This window comes from Pseudophryne corroboree, chromosome 4, assembly GCF_028390025.1.
Source record: "Pseudophryne corroboree isolate aPseCor3 chromosome 4, aPseCor3.hap2, whole genome shotgun sequence".
In the NCBI taxonomy this organism is placed as follows: Eukaryota; Metazoa; Chordata; class Amphibia; order Anura; family Myobatrachidae; genus Pseudophryne; species Pseudophryne corroboree.
Genome location: NC_086447.1, coordinates 199094295 through 199114957, shown reverse-complemented (window position 1 = coordinate 199114957; position 20663 = coordinate 199094295). Strand labels below are relative to the sequence as shown.

The 20663-nt window shown below is 49.4% G+C and overlaps 1 protein-coding gene across 6 annotated transcripts in view; it reads right to left on the bottom strand.

The window, feature by feature from the left end:
• NGEF (neuronal guanine nucleotide exchange factor) overlaps positions 1–20663 on the bottom strand; it is a 216452-nt gene that overhangs the window by 53448 nt on the left and 142341 nt on the right. For all 6 annotated transcript variants that reach the window (XM_063915726.1, XM_063915727.1, XM_063915728.1 and 3 more), the window contains one exon: positions 16087–16229. In XM_063915726.1, the coding sequence (XP_063771796.1) occupies positions 16087–16229 (143 nt within the window). The remainder of the gene's footprint in view (positions 1–16086; positions 16230–20663) is intronic.

Sequence of the window (20663 nt, the reverse complement as noted above, 5' to 3'; positions counted from 1 at the left end):
CTCTAATCCAGGCAAATACTTTTCAATGTTCTTATGTAAAAGATCATTCCACACGTTACTAAACAGTTGTGTTCAGATGAATGTGTATGTGAAGCTCATGCAGGAGAGGCTTTGACAATGCCATTGCCAATCCAAAACAACTTGCCCAGTTAGGCGAGAAGGCCTCCTGTTTAGACATTTAAGAGGACCCTGTTGGGTCTGGGGGTCAGGGTTGTGCAGATAAGTGACCCTTTTTTTTATTTAATACCACACAAAATATTTTTTTTACGTTTTGGTTGGAGTTTTCTTTTACCACATTGATCCATTCACTGTCTATTTCTGTTGGCAAAAGTATGTTAACCTTTAGATTAGCTGAAGGCTGCATAAGCCTGAGGCCATATAAGAGCCCAATTTTTTGTGATTGGTTGTTTATGACTAAGCAATTGCTAGGTAGATTAGTGTTTTCTCTGGTATTTTTCCTATAGGATTATAAGGCTGTCCGTCAAGGGTTTAGGGGTTGGTCTCGGAATTATATAAGCCATAGTCATGTGCCTCAGACTTCCTCTTGCCATTTTGGAATGGCCCAGGAAGGCTGAGTACTGCTGGCATTATATATTGTTAATGGTTATTGCTTTTGTGTGGGTTCTGATACCACTTCTAATATGTGATGCTTTTTCCCATCCCACTGTTTTTATCCCCCCCCCCATCCCCGTCCCCTCCTTCCTACGTGCATTTCTTATGGCGCCGGGTGCTTGTGGCTCCTGTGCCCCCCTTCGCCATGCAGCGTCCTGGCGGGTCCTCTCCTCGCCCCCCCTCCCACCCCGTCGCTTGTATTAGGGTGCGAGATTCCAGTGCTCTCGTGCGGGGCCCGTGTCCTCCCCGTTCACTGGCCCGGCGTCTACTGGTGCGCGGCGGGGTCGGACCGCTGCATACTGCGCCCTCCCCCGGCTGCTGGGGCAGGCGGCACGGTGTCCCTTCCTCGGCGATCGCCGCTGTGGACAGCCGCGATTGCGGGGAGTCATCCCCAGTGTCCGCAGGTCCTCCTCCTCCCGGCGCGCTGCTGTTTCCTCCCCGTTGCGGCCCCGGCTGACGGCTCCGGCGCACACGTGGTGCCTGGCGGCCCGGGGCTGGCGACGGGGGGGGGGGGGGGGGCGCACGGTGTGTTCTGGCGAAGGGAGGTAGCTGGGGCAGCGGCTCTGCAGCGGCTCCACGGGTTTCTGCTGCGCTGGTGGCAGCTGGGATGATCCTTAGGCGGGGGGGGTCCGGTTGTTGGGGTCACTAGCTGGGTGTGGGATCCCGGCCGGGCCCCTGGTTTTTGCGCAGGTTTCCGCTGGGGGCGACGTTGCGTGGGTGCGTTGGGTGGCCCCCCCTCTTTAGTGGGGGCCTCCGGACACGGTGCTCGCGGGGGCCTCACCTGCGTGGCCCCCTCCCTTCTCCCGCTTGCCTGTCCTGTCCTGCGCCCCCCCCTACGTTTCCCGGCTTGCGGGTGCCCACGCATTGCAGGCTGGGACGGTGCGGTTTGTCGGCGCGGTCGGCTGCGGCAGCCTTGTTCCACCTGCCTGGCCCTCTTGCTGGTTTACGGCGCCGGTTGGGTTTGCCGGGGGTCAGGCCCCTCCATTTTTTCTTGGAGCTCGATTACCACGTCTCCACGTCTTCCTTGCCACCCCCCCCCCCCACCAATTTTCACATTTTTACTCAGTTTGGCTCCCGGGGGTTCAGCCCACATGGGCGGCCAGCTCGGGAATTCCCCTGCGATGGCCCCTCCTGCCCAGTTTCTACGGCATCACCCGCTCCCGCACTGTTCCCCACCGTACTTCCTATGTTTTCCCGGGCTGCGGGTTATAGCCCCCCCCCCCACCATGGCTTCCGGCCTACACCATTGGGACGCCCCGTGGGTCATGGCAGCCCTCCTACACTATTTCCACTTGCGCCCCCTCCCGCCTGTGCCTCCTGTTTAGTCATCGAAGCGCGAGCGCTTCCTCGCTTGTTGTCCCCTCTGTTTTGTCTGCGCAGGTGTCTACGGGTCCGGGGGAGTCAGGGCGTCAGCACGGAGGAACCGGAGGCCGAGGAGGGATGCAGTAGCAGCGGAAGACGAACCGCCGGAATCGGTGGCGGCAGCTGACGGTGTTCCAGGTCCTTCAGGCACCGGTGAGTATGCTGTTGTTTCTTCCTTATTGTTACAGTACGTTTAACTCCCGTAGTGTTCCTCTGGTTCTCCTTGGTGCCCGCGTTAGTTGGCTAGGCTCATTGCGCGGCGGATAGGCAGGGCGCCGGCGGCTGCTGTTCCCTCCGCCCCCTGCGGTTCGCGGAGAAGGCAGACGGGGGGGGGGGGGCATTGGGGAAACGGCTTTCCGTACTTTCATCTGTGGTTGTTTTTTTGGATTTTACGGATTGTGGCACCGGGGCCGCGTATCCCCACATGGTGCAGTTTTGTGTCAGCGCAGCAATTTAAATCTTAGGTTTACGCTTGGGGAGATTACGACGTGAAGTCCATCGTGATCGGGGTGGGAACGTCGTTTCTTCCTTGGGTTTGTGGTTGGGGGTCACCCAGCAGGTTGGACCGCACAGTGGGGTCCCAGGTCGCAGGCCCCTCGCAGTTGGCGCTTCTGTTTTGCGCTCCTTGGTAGGGGGGGGGTTTCGCTCGTGGCAGGGGCTAGTACACCACAGGCGTCCACTCCCGTTTTCGTCACTCATGCAAATTTGTGAGGCCTGTCACCCATCCAGTGACGGTGCCCCAGCCACGAGCGGGTAATCTGCCCGTGGTGGCGCGCTGGCGTTTTCATGTCCGCTCACGCTGTCCCGCATCAGGTCCGGCGGAAGGTGGACGCAGAACCGGCTTGGGGCTCGTGGGGGCTCTATGCCGTTTTTCCTCTCTTCACGACTTGTGCATCTTCCCTGTGGGGTTGGTGCCCAGGGACCCTGGGCTAGTTCCGCCTTATCCTACATTTGTCTTATCCTCATGGGGTTTCTTTTCATGCTCAGTTTCCGAGACCGTGCGCAGGGTGAGTCTTTTAGGGACTCTGCGTTTTGTTTCGTGAATATGGGCCGGGTACCTCCTTTTTGGCTAACTTATACGTTGGGTTGTGTTTTCGCCTGTTCCCCTGCGCCCCTATCCCCTGCAATTTTTCGGGCCTCGATTAGGTGCCAGTTTTCTGCGGACAGGTGCGTGTCCCTGGGTTTTCTGTCTCATGTGCCTCTTCGAGAAATTAGGGCACTTTCTTGCGTTGGTGCATACTGTCCGTCGCCGCCCCCCACCCCCCGTGTTGCTCACTACCGGGACTATTTTCTCTTCATGGGTCTGGGAGGCATTTCGGTTTGCAGCTATCCTAGGTTGCCAGGTCTTGTTCGGGGTCCTGGGTGTTTCCCGTTGCGCTGCTAGGGTCCTACCGGTCGCCTGAGTTTTCAGGGGTTGGCACTGGGCACAATGGCGGGTTGCTGTTGCCTCCCCGCTGACAAGCTACCGACACTTTTGGTTTTTGTTAACCACTGCTTGGGGCACCGCGAAGTTTGGTTTCAGCGGGTGCAGTCGTCGTTCGGCTCCCCCCCTTTTTTGCGAGCAGGTTTATCCCCATGGGTGGCATAGTTTGCAGGAAACCTACAGGCCGCTGCGGGGTCGGCCAGGTAGCGTCACGCAGTTTTTCCTTCCCGCGAGATCAGAGATGTTTTCGTGGATTCGGTCTTCAGTCCTATAGTCTTGTTACGGGGAAGTTTTTCGGGCCTCCTCCTCCTCCTTGTTCCCTCCGGTCCCCCTAGGCTTTGCGACATCTGTTTGTCTGCTTGCGGCACAGTTTTACTGTTGCGCGCCCGGAGTCGGATTGGGTTCGCGGATGCTTTGTCTCATTCAGTTTGATAAGTGCCGTGAGTGGGTTCCGGGGGTGGCTACATAGATTTTCTCATGCCCGTCTTCTGTCGGGCGGATTGTACGGGTGGCTACTCGGACTAGGCATGCGTTCGCTCCTTCCTCGTTTGGGGTACCTGCTGCGTCCTGGTGTTTTTTCAGTAGGTTGGATACAGCGGGTGTGTCCCTGGTAGACGGTTTGAAGGTTTTCGTGTTCGAGCGTCATCTGGGAGGTAGGTCCAGGGCAGCCATGTATCCTGCCCTTGCGGGCATTTTCCTTCCGTTCTAGGCTGCGCGGTCTGGTGGACCCCATATGGTCTTTCGCCCCTTTCGTGGGCGCTTAAGGGTTGGGGTTAGGGTGCGCCCTGCGCCTGCTGATACCCGTAGGCCTGCTACGTGGCAATTTTTGGTGGAGTTGCTGGATGTGCTGCCTCCTGTAGCCGAGGCGGTGTTGGAGGTGGTGCCCCTGTTTTAGATTAGCCCTTGCTTGGCTTTCCTCTGGGTTTGGTGGGTAAGCGAGTAGTGGCGAGCAGCAGGCATTTCGGGATTGCGGGGCCTTTTCTTTAACGCGTGTTGCAGGATGGTCGGTGGCTCTGCAGGATGGTGTGATCCAAATCAGATCAAGCAGCTGGGGGTCGCTGGGTGTCCTTGGAGGCCCAGGAGGAGGTGGGTGTCTGCCCGCTGCGCCTGGGGCATGAGTATAGATGGGCCTCCGGGGGGCGACCAATTGCTGATACAGGTGCTCGCTGGTCCTCTCTCTAATTTACAGTTTGCTGCTGTGTTTGGGGTCGATACCCATTCCTAGCGGAATAGGGCAGCTGACCATGCGGCGGCCACAGGGTCCGCCACGGCAGCTGTTCAGGAGCTGGGTCGTTGGGGGTGTACTTTTAGGCCCTATTCCTTGCGGTTTGGGGTGGCTACCATGCGGCAGTCACTGGGTCCTCACGGCTGCTGTTCAGGAGCCGGGCCGTTGGCGGTATATTTTTTAGGTGCTATTCCTTGCGGATTGGGGCGGCTGACCATGCGGCAGCGACTGGGTCCGCCACGGCGGCTATTCAGGAGCGAGCCGTTGGAGGTATACTTCTTAGGTCCTGTTCCTTGCGGATTGGGGAGGCTGCCATGCGGCGGCCATAGGGTCCTCCACAGCAGCCGTTTCAGGAGCTGGTGCGTTGGAGGTATACTTCTTAGGTCCTATTCCTTGCGGATGGGGGTGGCTACCATGCGGCAGCCACAGGGTCCTCCACGGCGGCTATTCAGGAGGTGGTCCGTTGGAGGTATACGTTTTGGATCCTATTCCTTGCAGTTGGGGGTGGCTACCGTGCGGCAGCCACAGGGTCCTCCACGGCAGCTATTCAGGAGGTGGTCCGTGGAGCACAGAAAAAGGGTAATGAGACGGCGCTAAATTTGGTGAATACAACAATGTTGATATAATAAATAAAACAGTTTTATTCCTAAAATTGGTACAATAGATATATGTTAAAAACTAAATTAATAAAATAGGTACATGTCAGAAACAATTGGTATAGTTTCTAAATTTCAAATAGACATTCTAAGGGGTTACCCAATTCGCCAGGTAGAGAGAATAGAATTTGTGGAGATTTATGCAGTGACCGTTCCAGATATTTTTCCCCTGTAATGTTATAGTCCAGCTTATACAACAGTCTCAGAATTAGGCAAGATCCAATGGATGGACTATTTACCGTTAGAGGGTAATGTGCTCCGGAATCTTTGGTGGAGAGCTCCTCATGCGTTACGGTTGGTACAGTCCTTTATGCAGTACTTGCTATATGAAGTCTGAGAATTTGGAAAGGCCGTCTGGACAAAAATTTGGGGAATGGTTCGGTCCTCCTTCAGATCAATTCCTGGCGAGGGTCCCTGGTTCACCTGACGCGTTTCGCTGCAGTCAGCTGGCAGCTTTATCGGTGGTCCGTGGAGGTATGCTTACTATAAGTCCTTTTGCATGTGGATAATGTTTAGTTGCGCCTGTTGCGCTAACCCAAAAACTTGTTTACCCGTCGGTTTTTGAACGGGTAGCGTTCAGGAATCGAGGGTGTGAAGTGAATTTTTAAATTTTCCTCCGAGGGGGCCTAATTACAATTGGCTCCTCAAAGGTCCACGGGAGGTTTTTTGAGTTTTCTCCTTCACTTGGGTTAATTCTGTTCTCTGTCACTTGGTTTTCCTATGTGATGTATATCAGTGTGATGATGTTAGGGTGTTTTTCTTTTGCAGCCGTCAATGGTTTGAACAGGAGTGGCTGGTTGGCCACTTTTACAATTTTTGGGCGGCAGGGCATTCCTTGGCGCGTAGGACAGCGGATGTTTTGGTCAGGGTGGTTTGTTGGTTGGGTGTCTGTGGTTAAGGGATACTGAGGGGTATTTGTACAGCTCCTTTGCCACGTGAGCATAGTTGGGGTCGTCCTGGCGGTATTGTCCTGTGTTTTGGGCGGCACTGATAGGGGTCGCGTCTACAGCATCTACCTCAATTTGTTCATTAAGGCTAATTTCATGGGCCACGTTGTCACTGGCCGGAGATCCGTTTTGGGTGGTCAATAGTCCAGTGTTTTTTCATTGGAGGGGGCGGTGCTTTTCTCAGCTATTGAGAAAGCCCGCCAGATGGTAATTCTGCTGTTTCGTTGTTATGGCTTTTAGGTGGAGTAGTTGTCAGGCATTCTCTGCTTGTACTGCGTCAGCGGCAGTTCTACAAGGAGGATGGGGTTCCTCTTCTCCGGCTGGAGTTTTCGGGTTTTCTTAAAGGGGGTTTTGGTCCTTTCCGTTAGCGATCTTGTTTTCCTGGTTTTTATTGGTTTGGATGGCGGGGCGGTTTGTTAAACCTTTGTGGTGGGAAGTCGCTACCAACCAGCAGTCAGATGGGCATAAGTGGTCATTGTGGGGCACCCTCTTTAGAAGGGCGGCAGGTGTGTCCTTACCTTGCGGTTGGACATTTAGACGTTCCCCTGCGGGAACCGAACGTTTGCCAGAGAAAAGAGTGGTGAGTCCTGCATAATGCGGGTTATGCAGGGAGGAGGCGGTGTTGTGGTTTAGTCCCCTCCTCAGTTTTTGTGTTTCAATCTAAATGACTGGAGCTGGTGTCTGGTAACGACTTTTCCTTTGCCATCCTCCAATATAAAATCAATTCAATTACAATTATAGTTTAAAGAACAGGTCAGCGATCAATAAATATCGTCTGACCTTTAACTACAGCTAACCGTGTCCGTGTCGCTATTTTAGTGTGTCGTTATTTTAGTGGTAAGCTAGCTTAAAGAAGTGTTTATGTCAATCGCAATAAAATTTAGTGGCGCCTTATAGAAAGGAACAGGGCAATCAGCACAAATATTTTCTGTGTTTGCTGATTAATTCCACACATCAACCTGCAGGTATTTTTAGCAATTCTTCCTATGAAAGAGCTACCATTGCATAGTTGTGTTATACAGCACCGTTTTCTTAATGTTTTCAATAACACTTCAATAGGGTTAAGGTAAAGTTAAATCAATCCAAATATGAATGTCTGCTTCCGCCATCTTGGTATACATGTACTCGCATGTTTTGGATCATTACAGTGCTGGCTGACATTCTCCTGACACAGTATATGACACATAACGTGCACAGGCATAAATCACGCCACTAGTTGTAAAATCTTACAATTATCCTGCAGTTTCCGGATGCAGCAAGGGGGTCATTCTGAGTTGATCGCTCACTGACATTTTTCGCAGCGCAGCGAACAGGTTACTACTGCGTATGCACCGCAATGCGCAGACGCGTCGCACAAGTACAAAGCGGATCGTTGCTGGGTGATGGATTTAACGAAGAATCCATTCCCACAGCCAATCACAAGGAGATTGACAGGAAGAGGGCATTTGTGGGTGGCAACTGACCGTTTTCAGGGAGTGTTTGGAGAAATGCAGGCGTGTCCAAGCGTTTGCAGGGCGGGTGTCTGACATCAATTCCGGGACCAAAAAGTCTGAAGTGATCACAAGGGCTGAGTAAGTCCAGAGCTACTCAGAAACGGCAAAAAACTTTTTCGTCCCGCTCAGCTGCACACGCGTTCGCACACTTGCAAAGTGAAAATACACTCCCCCATGGGCGGCGACTATGCATTTGCACAGCTGCTAAAAGTTACTAGCGAGCGATCAACTCGGAATGACCCCCCAAGTCTGTAATCATTTTTTGTTGTTGTACTCCATGCATACAAAAATACTTCCACTAACACACACCATACATTCCAATATTTCCACTTTCATCTCATCGTGTCACAAGATACAACAACATTCTGCATCATCCAGGTAGCCTATGGCAAACATGAGAACGATAGCAGCAATTGTATTTATTCTTGGTATCTTTCCTTGTCCTAAGCATTAGTCTATTTTTTGTATGATGGACTCATGAACAAAGACATTAAAAGATTTGAAGTTATTGCTACAATGTAATCTCTGACTATTTACTGCCTTGCTCTTGGAGGAATTCTCGTTGAACAGCCACTACCGAGATATCTTACATTGGTGTTCAGTTTTCTTAATTTGTGCACTACTCTGTTCCTTCCCAACAATAGTATTTTGGTGGTGGACCCTCCTTGGAACCTCCAGTATTTGCTTATGTATCAGGGTATCAGCAATTACACAGGAGATGACAGACCACGGAGAGCACATCATCACAATGAAAGAAGAAAAACATGCAGAGATAAGGAGAGCGAGAAGAGAGCAGCCCATGAAGAGTAGAGCATCACAGAGGAAAAATAAGAATTTACTTACCGGTAATTCTCTTTCTCGTAGTCCGTAGTGGATGCTGGGAACTCCGTAAGGACCATGGGGAATAGCGGGCTCCGAAGGAGGCTGGGCACTCCAGAAAGATCTTAGACTACCTGGTGTGCACTGGCTCCTCCCACTATGACCCTCCTCCAAGCCTCAGTTAGGTACTGTGCCCGGACGAGCGTACACAATAAGGAAGGATTTTGAATCCCGGGTAAGACTCATACCAGCCACACCAATCACACCGAACAACTCGTGATATGAAAACACAGTTAACAGCATGAAACGATAGAGCCTCTCAACAGATGGCTCAACAATAACCCGATTTAGTTAACAATAACTATGTACAAGTATTGCAGATAGACCGCACTTGGGATGGGCGCCCAGCATCCACTACGGACTACGAGAAAGAGAATTACCGGTAAGTAAATTCTTATTTTCTCTAACGTCCTAGTGGATGCTGGGAACTCTGTAAGGACCATGGGGATTATACCAAAGCTCCCAAACGGGCGGGAGAGTGCGGATGACTCTGCAGCACCGAATGAGAGAACTCCAGGTCCTCCTCAGCCAGGGTATCAAATTTATAGAATTTTGCAAACGTGTTTGCCCCTGACCAAGTAGCTGCTCGGCAAAGTTGTAAAGCCGAGACCCCTCGGGCAGCCGCCCAAGATGAGCCCACCTTCCTTGTGGAATGGGCATTGACAGATTTAGGCTGTGGCAGGCCTGCCACAGTATGTGCAAGCTGAATTGTACTACAAATCCAACGAGCAATAGTCTGCTTAGAAGCAGGAGCACCCAGCTTGTTGGGTGCATATAGGATAAACAGCGAGTCAGATTTTCTGACTCCAGCCGTCCTGGAAACATATATTTTCAGGGCCCTGACAACGTCTAGCAACTTGGAGTCCTCCAAATCCTTAGTAGCCGCAGGCACCACAATAGGCTGGTTCAGGTGAAACGCTGACACCACCTTAGGGAGAAACTGGGGACGAGTCCTCAATTCTGCCCTATCCATATGAATAACCAGATAAGGGCTTTTACATGATAAAGCCGCCAATTCTGACACTCGCCTGGCTGATGCCAGGGCCAATAACATGACCACTTTCCACGTGAGATATTTCAGATCCACGGTTTTTAGTGGCTCAAACCAATGTGATTTCAAGAAATTCAACATCACGTTGAGATCCCACGGTGCCACAGGAGGCACAAATGGGGGCTGAATATGCAGCACTCCTTTCACAAACGTCTGAACTTCAGGTACTGAAGCTAGTTCCATTTGAAAGAAAATCGACAGAGCCGAGATCTGTACTTTAATGGAGCCTAGTTTTAGGCCCATATTCACTCCTGCTTGCAGGAAATGCAGAAATCGACCTAGTTGAAATTCCTCTGTTGGGGCCTTTTTGGCCTCGCACCATGCAACATATTTCCGCCATATGCGGTGATAATGTTTTGCCGTAACATCTTTCCTGGTTTTAATAAGCGTAGGAATGACTTCCTCCGGAATGCCCTTTTCCTTCAGGATCCGGCGTTCAACCGCCATGCCGTCAAACGCAGCCGCGGTAAGTCTTGGAACAGACAGGGGCCCTGCTGTAGCAGGTCCTGTCTGAGCGGCAGGGACCAAGGGTCCTCTGAGATCATCTCTTGAAGTTCCGGGTACCACGCTCTTCTTGGCCAATCCGGAACCACGAGAATTGTGTTTACTCCTCGCTTTCTTATTATTCTCAGTACCTTTGGTATGAGAGGTAGAGGAGGGAACACATACACTGACCGGTACACCCACGGTGTCACTAGGGCGTCCACCGCTATCGCCTGAGGGTCTCTTGACCTGGCGCAATACTTCTCTAGTTTTTTGTTTATGCGGGACGCCATCATGTCCACCTGTGGACGACCCCATTGATTTACAATCATTTGGAAGACTTCTGGATGAAGTCCCCACTCTCCCGGGTGGAGGTCGTGCCTGCTGAGAAAGTCTGCTTCCCAGTTGTCCACTCCCGGGATGAACACTGCTGACAGTGCTAGTACATGATTCTCCGCCCATCGGAGAATTTTTGTGGCTTCTGCCATCGCCGTCCTGCTTCTTGTGCCGCCCTGTCAGATTCACATGGGCGACTGCCGTGATGTTGTCTGACTGGATCAGCACCGGCTGGTGTAGGAGCAGGGATTTTGCTTGACTTAGGGCATTGTAAATGGCCCTTAGTTCCAGAATATTTATGTGAAGGGCAGTCTCCTGACTTGACCATAGTCCCTGGAAATTTCTTCCCTTTGTGACTGCCCCCCAGCCTCGTAGGCTGGCATCCGTGGTCACCAGGACCCAGTCCTGTATGCCGAATCTGCGGCCCTCCAGAAGATGCGCACTGTTCAGCCACCACAGAAGAGACACCCTGGTTCGTGGAGACAGGGTTATTAAACGATGCATCTGAAGATGCGATCCGGACCACTTGTCCAACAGGTTCCACTGAAAGATTCTGGCATGGAACCTGCCGAATGGAATTGCTTCGTAGGAAGCTACCATCTTTCCCAGGACTCGCGTGCAGTGATGCACCGATACCTGTTTTGGTTTTAGGAGGTCTCTGACTAGAGAAGACAACTCCCTGGCTTTCTCCTCCGGGAGAAACACTTTTTTCTGGGCCGTGTCCAGAATCATTCCCAGGAACATTAGACGTGTCGTGGGGACCAGCTGTGACTTTGGGATATTCAGAATCCAACCGTGCTGGCTCAGCACTTCCTGAGATAGTGCTACTCCCACTAACAACTGTTCCTTGGATCGTGCCTTTATTAGGAGATCGTCCAAGTATGGGATAATTAAAACTCCCTTTTTTCGAAGGAGTATCATCATTTCCGCCATAACCTTGGTAAATACCCTCGGTGCCGTGGAGAGTCCAAACGGCAGCGTCTGGAATTGGTAATGGCAATCCTGTACCACAAATCTGAGGTACTCCTGGTGAGAATTGTAAATGGGGACATGTAGGTAAGCATCCTTGATGTCCAGGGATACCATGTAATCCCCCTCGTCCAGGCTTGCAATAACCGCCCTGAGCGATTCCATCTTGAACTTGAATTTTTTTATGTATGTGTTCAAGGACTTCAAATTTAGAATGGGTCTCACCGAACCGTCCGGTTTCGGTACCACAAATAGTGTGGAATAGTAACCCCGGCCTTGTTGGAGTAGGGGTACCTTGATTATCACCTGCTGGGAATACAGCTTGTGAATTGCCGCTAGCACTGCCTCCCTGTCTGAGGGAGCAATCGGCAAGGCGGATTTTAGGAAACGGCGGGGTGGAATCGCCTCGAATTCCAGCCTGTATCCTTGAGATACTATTTGAAGGATCCAGGGATCCACCTGTGAGCGAACCCACTGATCGCTGAAATTCCTGAGGCGGGCCCCCACCGTACCCGGCTCCGCTTGTGAAGCCCCACCGTCATGCGGCGGACTTGGAAGAGGAAGCGGGGGAGGACTTTTGTTCCTGGGAACCTGCTGTTTGCTGCAGCCTTTTTCCCCTGCCTCTGCCTCTTGACAGAAAAGACCCTCCTTTTCCCCGCTTATTTTTCTGGGATCGAAAGGACTGAACCTGATAAAATGGCGCCTTCTTAGGCTGCGAGGGGACATGGGGTAAAAATGCTGACTTCCCAGACGTTGCTGTGGAAACTAGGTCGGAGAGACCATCCCCAAATAATTCCTCCCCTTTATAAGGCAAAACTTCCATGTGCCTTTTGGAATCTGCATCTCCAGTCCACTGGCGAGTCCATAAACATCTCCTAGCAGAGATAGATAGTGCACTTACTTTAGATGCCAGCCGGCAGATTTCCCTCTGTGCATCTCTCATGTATAAGACTGAGTCTTTTATATGGTCAATTGTTAACAGGATCGTGTCTCTGTCTAGTGTGTCAATATTTTCTGACAGGTTATCTGACCATGCAGCGGCAGCACTGCACATCCAAGCTGACGCAATTGCTGGTCTGAGAATAATGCCTGAGTGTGTATATACAGACTTCAGGATCGCCTCCTGCCTTCTATCAGCAGGTTCCTTAAGGGCGGCCGTATCCTGGGACGGTAGTGCCACCTTTTTTGACAAACGTGTGAGCGCTTTATCCACCCTCGGGGGTGTTTCCCAACGTAACCTATCCTCTGGCGGGAAAGGGAACGCCATTAGTAATTTCTTAGGAATCACCAATTTCTTATCAGGGGAAGCCCACGCTTCTTCACACACTTCATTTAATTCATCTGACGGGGGAAAAACTACAGGTAGTTTTTTCTCCCCAAACATAATACCCTTTTTTGTGGTACCTGGATGTAAATCAGAAATATTTAACACCTCTTTCATTGCCTCAATCATGCAGCGAATGGCCTTAACGGGCATTAAATTTGACTCATCGTCGTCGACACTGGCGTCAGTATCCGTGTCGACATCTACTTGTGCCACCTGAGATAACGGGCGTTTTAGAGCCCCTGATGACTTCTGAGACCCTTGGACCGGCACGAGCTGAAGACTCGGCTGTCCCACAGTCGGCATGTCGTCAAATTTTTTATGTAAGGAGTCTATACGTGCACTCATTTCTTGCCATAATACCATCCACTCAGGTGTCTGCCCCGCAGGGGGTGACATCTCTGCTAAAGGCATCTGCTCTCCCTCCACATCATTATCCTCCTCAAACATGTCGACACAGCCGTACCGACACACTCCACACACACAGGGAATGCTCAAATAGAGGACAGGACCCACAAAAGCCCTTTGGGGGGACAGAGTAAGAGTATGCCAGCACACACCAGAGCGCTATATATATACAGGGACTAACTGAGTTATGTCCCTAATAGCTGCTTATACTGTATACAATGCCAATTTAGTGCCCCCCCCTCTCTTTTTCCCTCTTACTGTATTGTAGAAATGCAGGGAAGAGCCAGGGAGCTTCCTTCCAGCCGAGCTGTGAGGGAAAAATGGCGCCAGTGTGCTGAGGAGATAGGCTCCGCCCCTTTTTCGCGGCCTATTCTCCCGCTTATTTTGGGATTCTGGCAGGGGTATTTACCTCATATATAGCCCCAGGGGCTATATATTGAGGTATTTTAGCCAGCCAAGGTGTTTTTATTGCTGCCTCAGAGCGCCCCCCCCAGCGCTCTGCACCCTCAGTGACCGGAGTGTGAAGTGTGTATGAGGAGCAATGGCGCACAGCTGCAGTGCTGTGCGCTACCTTGGTGAAGACAGGACGTCTTCATGCCGCCGATTTTCCGGACCATCTTCCTGCTTCTGGCTCTGTAAGGGGGACGGCGGCGCGGCTCCGGGACCGAACATCAAGGCTGGGCCTGCGGTCGATCCCTCTGGAGCTAATAGTGTCCAGTAGCCTAAGAAGCCCAATCCGGCTGCAAGCAGGCGAGTTCGCTTCTTCTCCCCTTAGTCCCTCGCTGCAGTGAGCCTGTTGCCAGCAGGTCTCACTGAAAAAAACAAATTCTAAGACTATAACTTTCTAAGAGCTCAGGAGAGCCCCTAGTGTGCATCCAACCTCGGCCGGGCACGAAATCTAACTGAGGCTTGGAGGAGGGTCATAGTGGGAGGAGCCAGTGCACACCAGGTAGTCTAAGATCTTTCTGGAGTGCCCAGCCTCCTTCGGAGCCCGCTATTCCCCATGGTCCTTACGGAGTTCCCAGCATCCACTAGGACGTTAGAGAAAAGAAAAGTATGCAGAGAGAGATGAGAGAGCAGACGATGAAGAGTAGAGCATCACAGAGGAAAAAGAAAAGTATGCAGAGAGAGATGAGAGAGCAGACGATGAAGAGTAGAGCATCACAGAGGAAAAAGAAAAGTATGCAGAGAGAGATGAGAGAGCAGACGATGAAGAGTAGAGCATCACAGAGGAAAAAGAAAAGTATGCAGAGAGAGATGAGAGAGCAGACGATGAAGAGTAGAGCATCACAGAGGAAAAAGAAGAGTATGCAGAGAGAGGATAGAGTTGACCATGGAGAGTAGAGCATCAAAGAGCAGAGAAAAGAGTATGCAAAGAGGAGAGAGCAGACCATGAAAAATAGAGCATCAGAGGATAAAGAAATGTATGCAGAAAGAAGGCCATGAAGAGTAAAGCATCACAGAGGAGAAAGAAGAGTATGCAGAGAGGAGAGAGCAGACCATAGAGATTTGAGCATCACAGAGGAGAAAGAAGAGTATGCAGAGAGTAGAGAGAAGGACATGCAGAGACCATCACAGAGGAAAAAGAAGCATATGGAGAGAGAGAGAGAGAGAGAGAGAGAGAGAGAGAGAGAGAGAGAGAGAGAGAGAGTGTGAGTGTGAGTGTTGGGGGGGGGGGGGGGGGGGGAGAGAAGCAAGAATGACATGCACTTCCAAGCATCACAGAGCAGAAAGAAGGATGGGGGTACAGAAGAAATAAGGCTATGGAGAGCACAATATTACAGAGAAGAGAGGATAGGAAGAGAGAGGAGTAAGAAGTACTGTACATGGGGAGCAGAGTATTAAAGATGACAATGAAGGGTTTGTAGAACAGAGATTAGACAGCATTGAGAGAAGTGTCTGGCGTAATGAAATACACTGAGTGCAAATAATACAAAACTGCAGAAAAACAAAAAGCTGTAAGGCTATTTAAAGCAGTGAAGATCGCTAGATCACTGTGCTGTAACCTTTCATTTCCAAGAAATTGCAAAACCATGTCAATAATTTGAAACCTACACATTAGCATTGGATGAGACAAGGCTAATAGTAATTCACATATAACTGCACTAATTTGCAAGACAAGTTGAAAAGATGAAACAATTATATTCTACAGTACAAACATCTGAAGTCAAAATCAGTTCCATTGTCTGCTCTCGTTATGTCCCCATTACGGGACTGTAGTGGACACCTATGGAGTAATAATTCACAGGCTGGAACATTTTGTCTCAGTCTCCAGCTTATCGGAGCATAAATAACATAACTGACACATCCCTGCTGTATATTTGGCTCTTCGTGTTATTGGCACATAAGACAGTGCTTTTTATATTAATAAATAAATAAAATGAAGGAGACCGTGGAGCAACACATAACTTGTCTTTCTTAAAATAGAGTTGACTTAAAACATGTGTTATACAGTGCTTACCACACTGTGATTATAATGATAGGCTCCAGGGGCTAGCAGAAAGTTCTCTATGCATTTGATTCCCTTTGATAATAATAACTACTAGTCACTATGTTTTAACACTAAATTGCCATTAAAAAGACTGCTCATAGAAGAACCAACTTTAATGCTATAAAGAATCACCATATTATGCCGCACTGTGCACTCAGAAATCCTTGCCGAAACACAACAAACGTGGGGCAGCATACAACTCTGATCCAGGTAGCAGCTTGGCCACAAGGTGACTCATCATTGCTAACCATTGTGATGAACCTGTGTCCCACATGCAGAACTCATATGTATGCAGGGAAACAGCTGAAAGTCATGCTGTAATGCTCTTGTAAAGTAGAACTGCTATTTGCACATACTCTTGGCAGGTGAATCCAGGCTTGGCTAGTATCTATGGCTTTCATCTGCACATCAGCAATGTACTTCTTACCTACATGTCCTATTAAGGTTTTCCATGAGTCTGCTGGTGCAGGATAGACAGTTGGCAGCGCCTCAGGGGTGGTAGTGGAACACTCAGCAGGGGAGGGGGTATCTGCCGGAGGGTTGCTGGAGTCTTCATTGTGAAGATATTCTCTGTAAGAAGCAGAAAATATATCACTGTCATGCACAGGTCAATTCATTCAAAACAGATTAATATACCTGGTGTGATTACATTTCAAGCCCTTAGCTGGCATCAACATATTATACTGGGTCATTCAGCACAAGGGGCCTGATTCAGACATGGGCACAAAGTACGTTGCGGAGCGATTACATTGCCACGCCCTGAGCATGCATAGTAGCCGCACTGCACATTTGCTAGAGATGGTCTTGCGATGACAGAGGTTGCAGAAAGGATTTATTTACAAAGTGGGTGGCAGGCAGGGGGCGTTTGTGGGAGGTAACGGGGGAGTGGTGACTCAGATGCAGGTGTGTCATAGCCATCTCAGGGGCGTGACACATCTTGCAGCTGGAATCCCATACGCAGTTACAATGCGCCCGATATCTGCTTCTTTGTACATAAGCAACTGATGTTAGATGCTTCCAGCGAACGTCTCCATAGAAAGCCCGGCGGCTGCGACATAGCTGCCAATAGATTCATCAGGAGAGACCTGATTTATGAACATAAGAGAACATTGCGTATACAGTATCTAGGACTGGGAGAGCAGAGGAGACGCTTCGGACATAACAATTGAAAGTTTCACCTAAAATGCCAAAATTCATCGCATCGCCAGCGAGTCAGGGTTCTGTTTGTGCATATATTACCCGACATTGCTGGGTCACATATGCAAAGTGCACTAGAAGCCCAGTATCGGGCTTCAGAGTACAAACTCCTTAAAACAATAAAAGCAAAAAAAAAAATAGAAAGCACATTTATTTTAATATGTATGTAATAAGATTTTTTTTTTTAACAATAACATTTATTGTTATTCATGGATGCTATACAATTAAGTGATTCACAGCATCACTCAGCGTAGCCATGATGTTATGATTCGCTGTCATTTGTGCTTTCAGTCTGACTGGCAGCGAATCACACTTGGGAAGTGGGTAGGATGCGGGAGGCCGGGTCTTCTGGGAGCCTGGGAAAAAGTTCCCTGGACATACACAGTACTGGGAGAGGATGCAAGTATGAGTTCTACATTCTTCATACAAGAGACAACGAGAGACTGCACTAAGGCTGAGGGAATCTAGATAGACAGGAACTTAAGTTACAAAGTGATGCCTTAACCAGTGGACAGCAAAACTAAATTGCAGATTTTTTTTTATTTTGTGATCAAAGACACTAACTTTCAGAGATTCTCTCCACACTAAAGGTATCATAATACAAGTTGTCACATTGTGTGATTTTAATTGCCAGGCATCCTCAAAATTCACAGTGTTATGCTATCAGCCTGTATTCGGGTGGGACCTGCTTAATAAGCAAACCAGGACAGATAAATGAATAGATTAATGGACTATGGGGTAAATTTACTAAGAATCGTATTTTCCCGTTTGAGGTCAAAGTTCAATCACGAATGACATCGAAAGTGTAAATATGCAACTTTTTGAATTGATTACGACTAATTTACTAAGCTGCCGTATTCTGCATTTTCGTTTTTTCCGATGTCGATGTCATTCGTTTTTTTAGGCAGTGTTTTACGTGAGTGACTTGTAAAACACTGCCGACTTTAATACAATGAATCTCGGCCGGATCTGAGAGATCCGTGCTGGGCTTCATTGTGCACCTTGCAAAAAAAAAAAATGTTTAAACAAAAAAAAAATTGCGTGGGGTCCCCCCTCCTAAGCCAAACCAGCCTCGGGCTCTTTGAGCCGGTCCTGGTTGCAAAAATATGGGGGAAAAATTGACAGGGGTTCCCCCATATTTAAGCAACCAGCACCGGGCTCTGCGCCTGGTCCTGGTTCCAAAAATACGGGGGACAAAAAGCGTAGGGGTCCCCCGTATTTTTGAAACCAGCACCGGGCTCCACTAGCTGGACAGATAATGCCACAGCCGGGGGTCACTTTTATACAGCGCCCTGCGGCCGTGGCATTAAATACCCAACTAGTCACCCCTGGCCGGGGTACCCTGTAGGAGTGAGAACCCCTTAAATCAAGGGGTCCCCCCCCTCCAGCCACCCAAGGGCCAGGGGTGAAGCCCGAGGCTGTCCCCCCCCATCCAATGGGCTGCGGATGGGGGGCTGATAGCCTTTGTTGTAAGTTATGAATATTATTTTTAGTAGCAGTACTACTACAAGTCCCAGCAAGCCTCCCCCGCAAGCTGGTACTTGGAGAACCACAAGTACCAGCATGCGGCGGAAAACCGGGCCCGCTGGTACCTGTAGTACTACTACTAAAAAAATACCCCAATAAAGACATCACACACACACCTTGAAAGTATAACTTTAATGCATACATACACACCACCATATACACATACTTACCTTATGTTCACACGAGGGTTGGTCCTCTTCTCCATGTAGAATCCATGGTGTACCTGTTGAAAAAATTCTACTCACCAAATCCAGTGTAGAGGGCTCCTCGGGTAATCCATTTGTAATCCACGTACTTGTAAAAATAAAAAAACGGACACCCGACCACGAACTGAAAGGGGCCCCATGTTTTCACATGGGACCCCTTTCCCCGAATGCCAGGAACCCCCTCTGACTTAAGTCTAAGAGGGTTCCATCAGCCAATCAGGGAGCGCCACGTTGTGGCACCCTCCTGATCGGCTGTTTGCTCCTGTACTGTATGACAGGCGGCACACGGCAGTGTTACAATGTAGCGCCTATGCGCTCCATTGTAACCAATGGTGGGAACTTTGTGGTCATCTGGTGACCAAAAGTAACCTCACCGCTGACCACAAAGTTCCCACCATTGGTTATAATGGAGCGCATAGGTGCTACATTGTAGCATGCCTATCCAAACACGGGATAAAAAAGCAGGTCTGGTTTTTTTTAGCACTTTTTTACGATTTGTATTTTATCACGGCAGTGTTTGGCTATTGTCGGCAGTGTTTGTGATTTGCACTTTTTAGTAAATTCCCGATTTCTACCAAATTGCAGGCGTATTTGACCGATGGTGTATTGATTCGTGATTTTTTCCTAGGACTTCCAAAATATTCCGAATGCCCTCATCACTGCCGTGATTTTTGCTTAGTAAATTACCGAGATGACACTTTGAAGAAAAAACGGCATCTCGGTCAAAATCGGGACCTTAGTAAATATACCCCTGTGTGTTTCTTGCCTTTGACAAACACACACACAAGAATAAATGTTGGTTGAACTGTGCAGCTGTACATTTTTACTTGGCCCTTAAGGAGTTTTCATCTTTGTTTAATTGGCTTGTACACAAGGGTGGACCGGCCATGGTGCTGTCACAGGGAAGATCTCCAGTGGGCTGATGTGCATGTGGGGCCTGATATGTATGTTGACATGGTATACCTCTGGTGCTGCCCATGTGAGGCCACTTCTACAAATTTTTCCATGGCCATTTTCAGTTCCCAATCCTCCCCTGCTTGACTTTGAAAGACAGTGCAGTGGAATATACTAGCGCTACATAAATGTTAAGAAATATATATATTATATACACACACACACACACACACACACACACACATACTGTACATACACACACACACACACACACACACACACACACACACACACACACACACACAAGCCAAGAATGATAAAACCTCTTGGTGTCACTGGGTTTTTCAAACAGCAGTGGATATTTGAAACAAATTGTAAGACCAAAAGTTATATTATACATTTATTTTTTTTCCCTGTGGGGGCCAATTTGTTTTATTGTTTCTGTGGGGGCCAGTGTAACGTGTTTTCTCTTATGGGGGCCAATGTGTTTTATTTTTTTTCTTGTGCAATGTATTTCATCTGCGCTTGCGTCTGAGTTGCACTGCCCATGCATGCACCGCGATGATGTTTGTACAGAGTTGCAGTACAGAGTCAGACACACGCACCAAGAAGTGTATTAGAAATATGTTGGGCATTCCTGTGTGGTTACGGGAGGTAGGCTAATCAGATACAGATATTATGTAGTATGGGTGGTCATTCAGAGTTGTTTGCTCGTTGCCGTTTTTCCGCAACGCAGCGGTTAGGTGGAAAATGCGCATGGTACGCAGCGCGCATGCGCTAAGTTATTTAACACAAAACTAAGTAGATTTGCTGGTGTTCGTGCGGCGCTTTTCAGTCGCACTGCTGATCGGTGAGTGATTGACAAGAAAGGGGCATTTCTGGGAGGTAACTGAGCGTTTTCCTTGAGTGTGCTAAAAAACGCAGGTGTGCCAGGGAAAAACGCAGGAGTGGCTGGCCGAACGCAGGGCGTGTTTGTGACGTCAAACCAGGAACTAAACGGACTGAGGTGATCGCAATCTAGGAGTAGGTCTGGAGCTACTCAGAAACTGCATGAAAATTTTTAGTAGCAATTTTGCTACTCTTTCGTTCGCAATTCTGCTAAGATAAGATACACTCCCAGAGGGCGGCGGCCTAGCGTGTGCAATGCTGCTAAAAGCAGCTAGCGAGCGATCAACTCGAA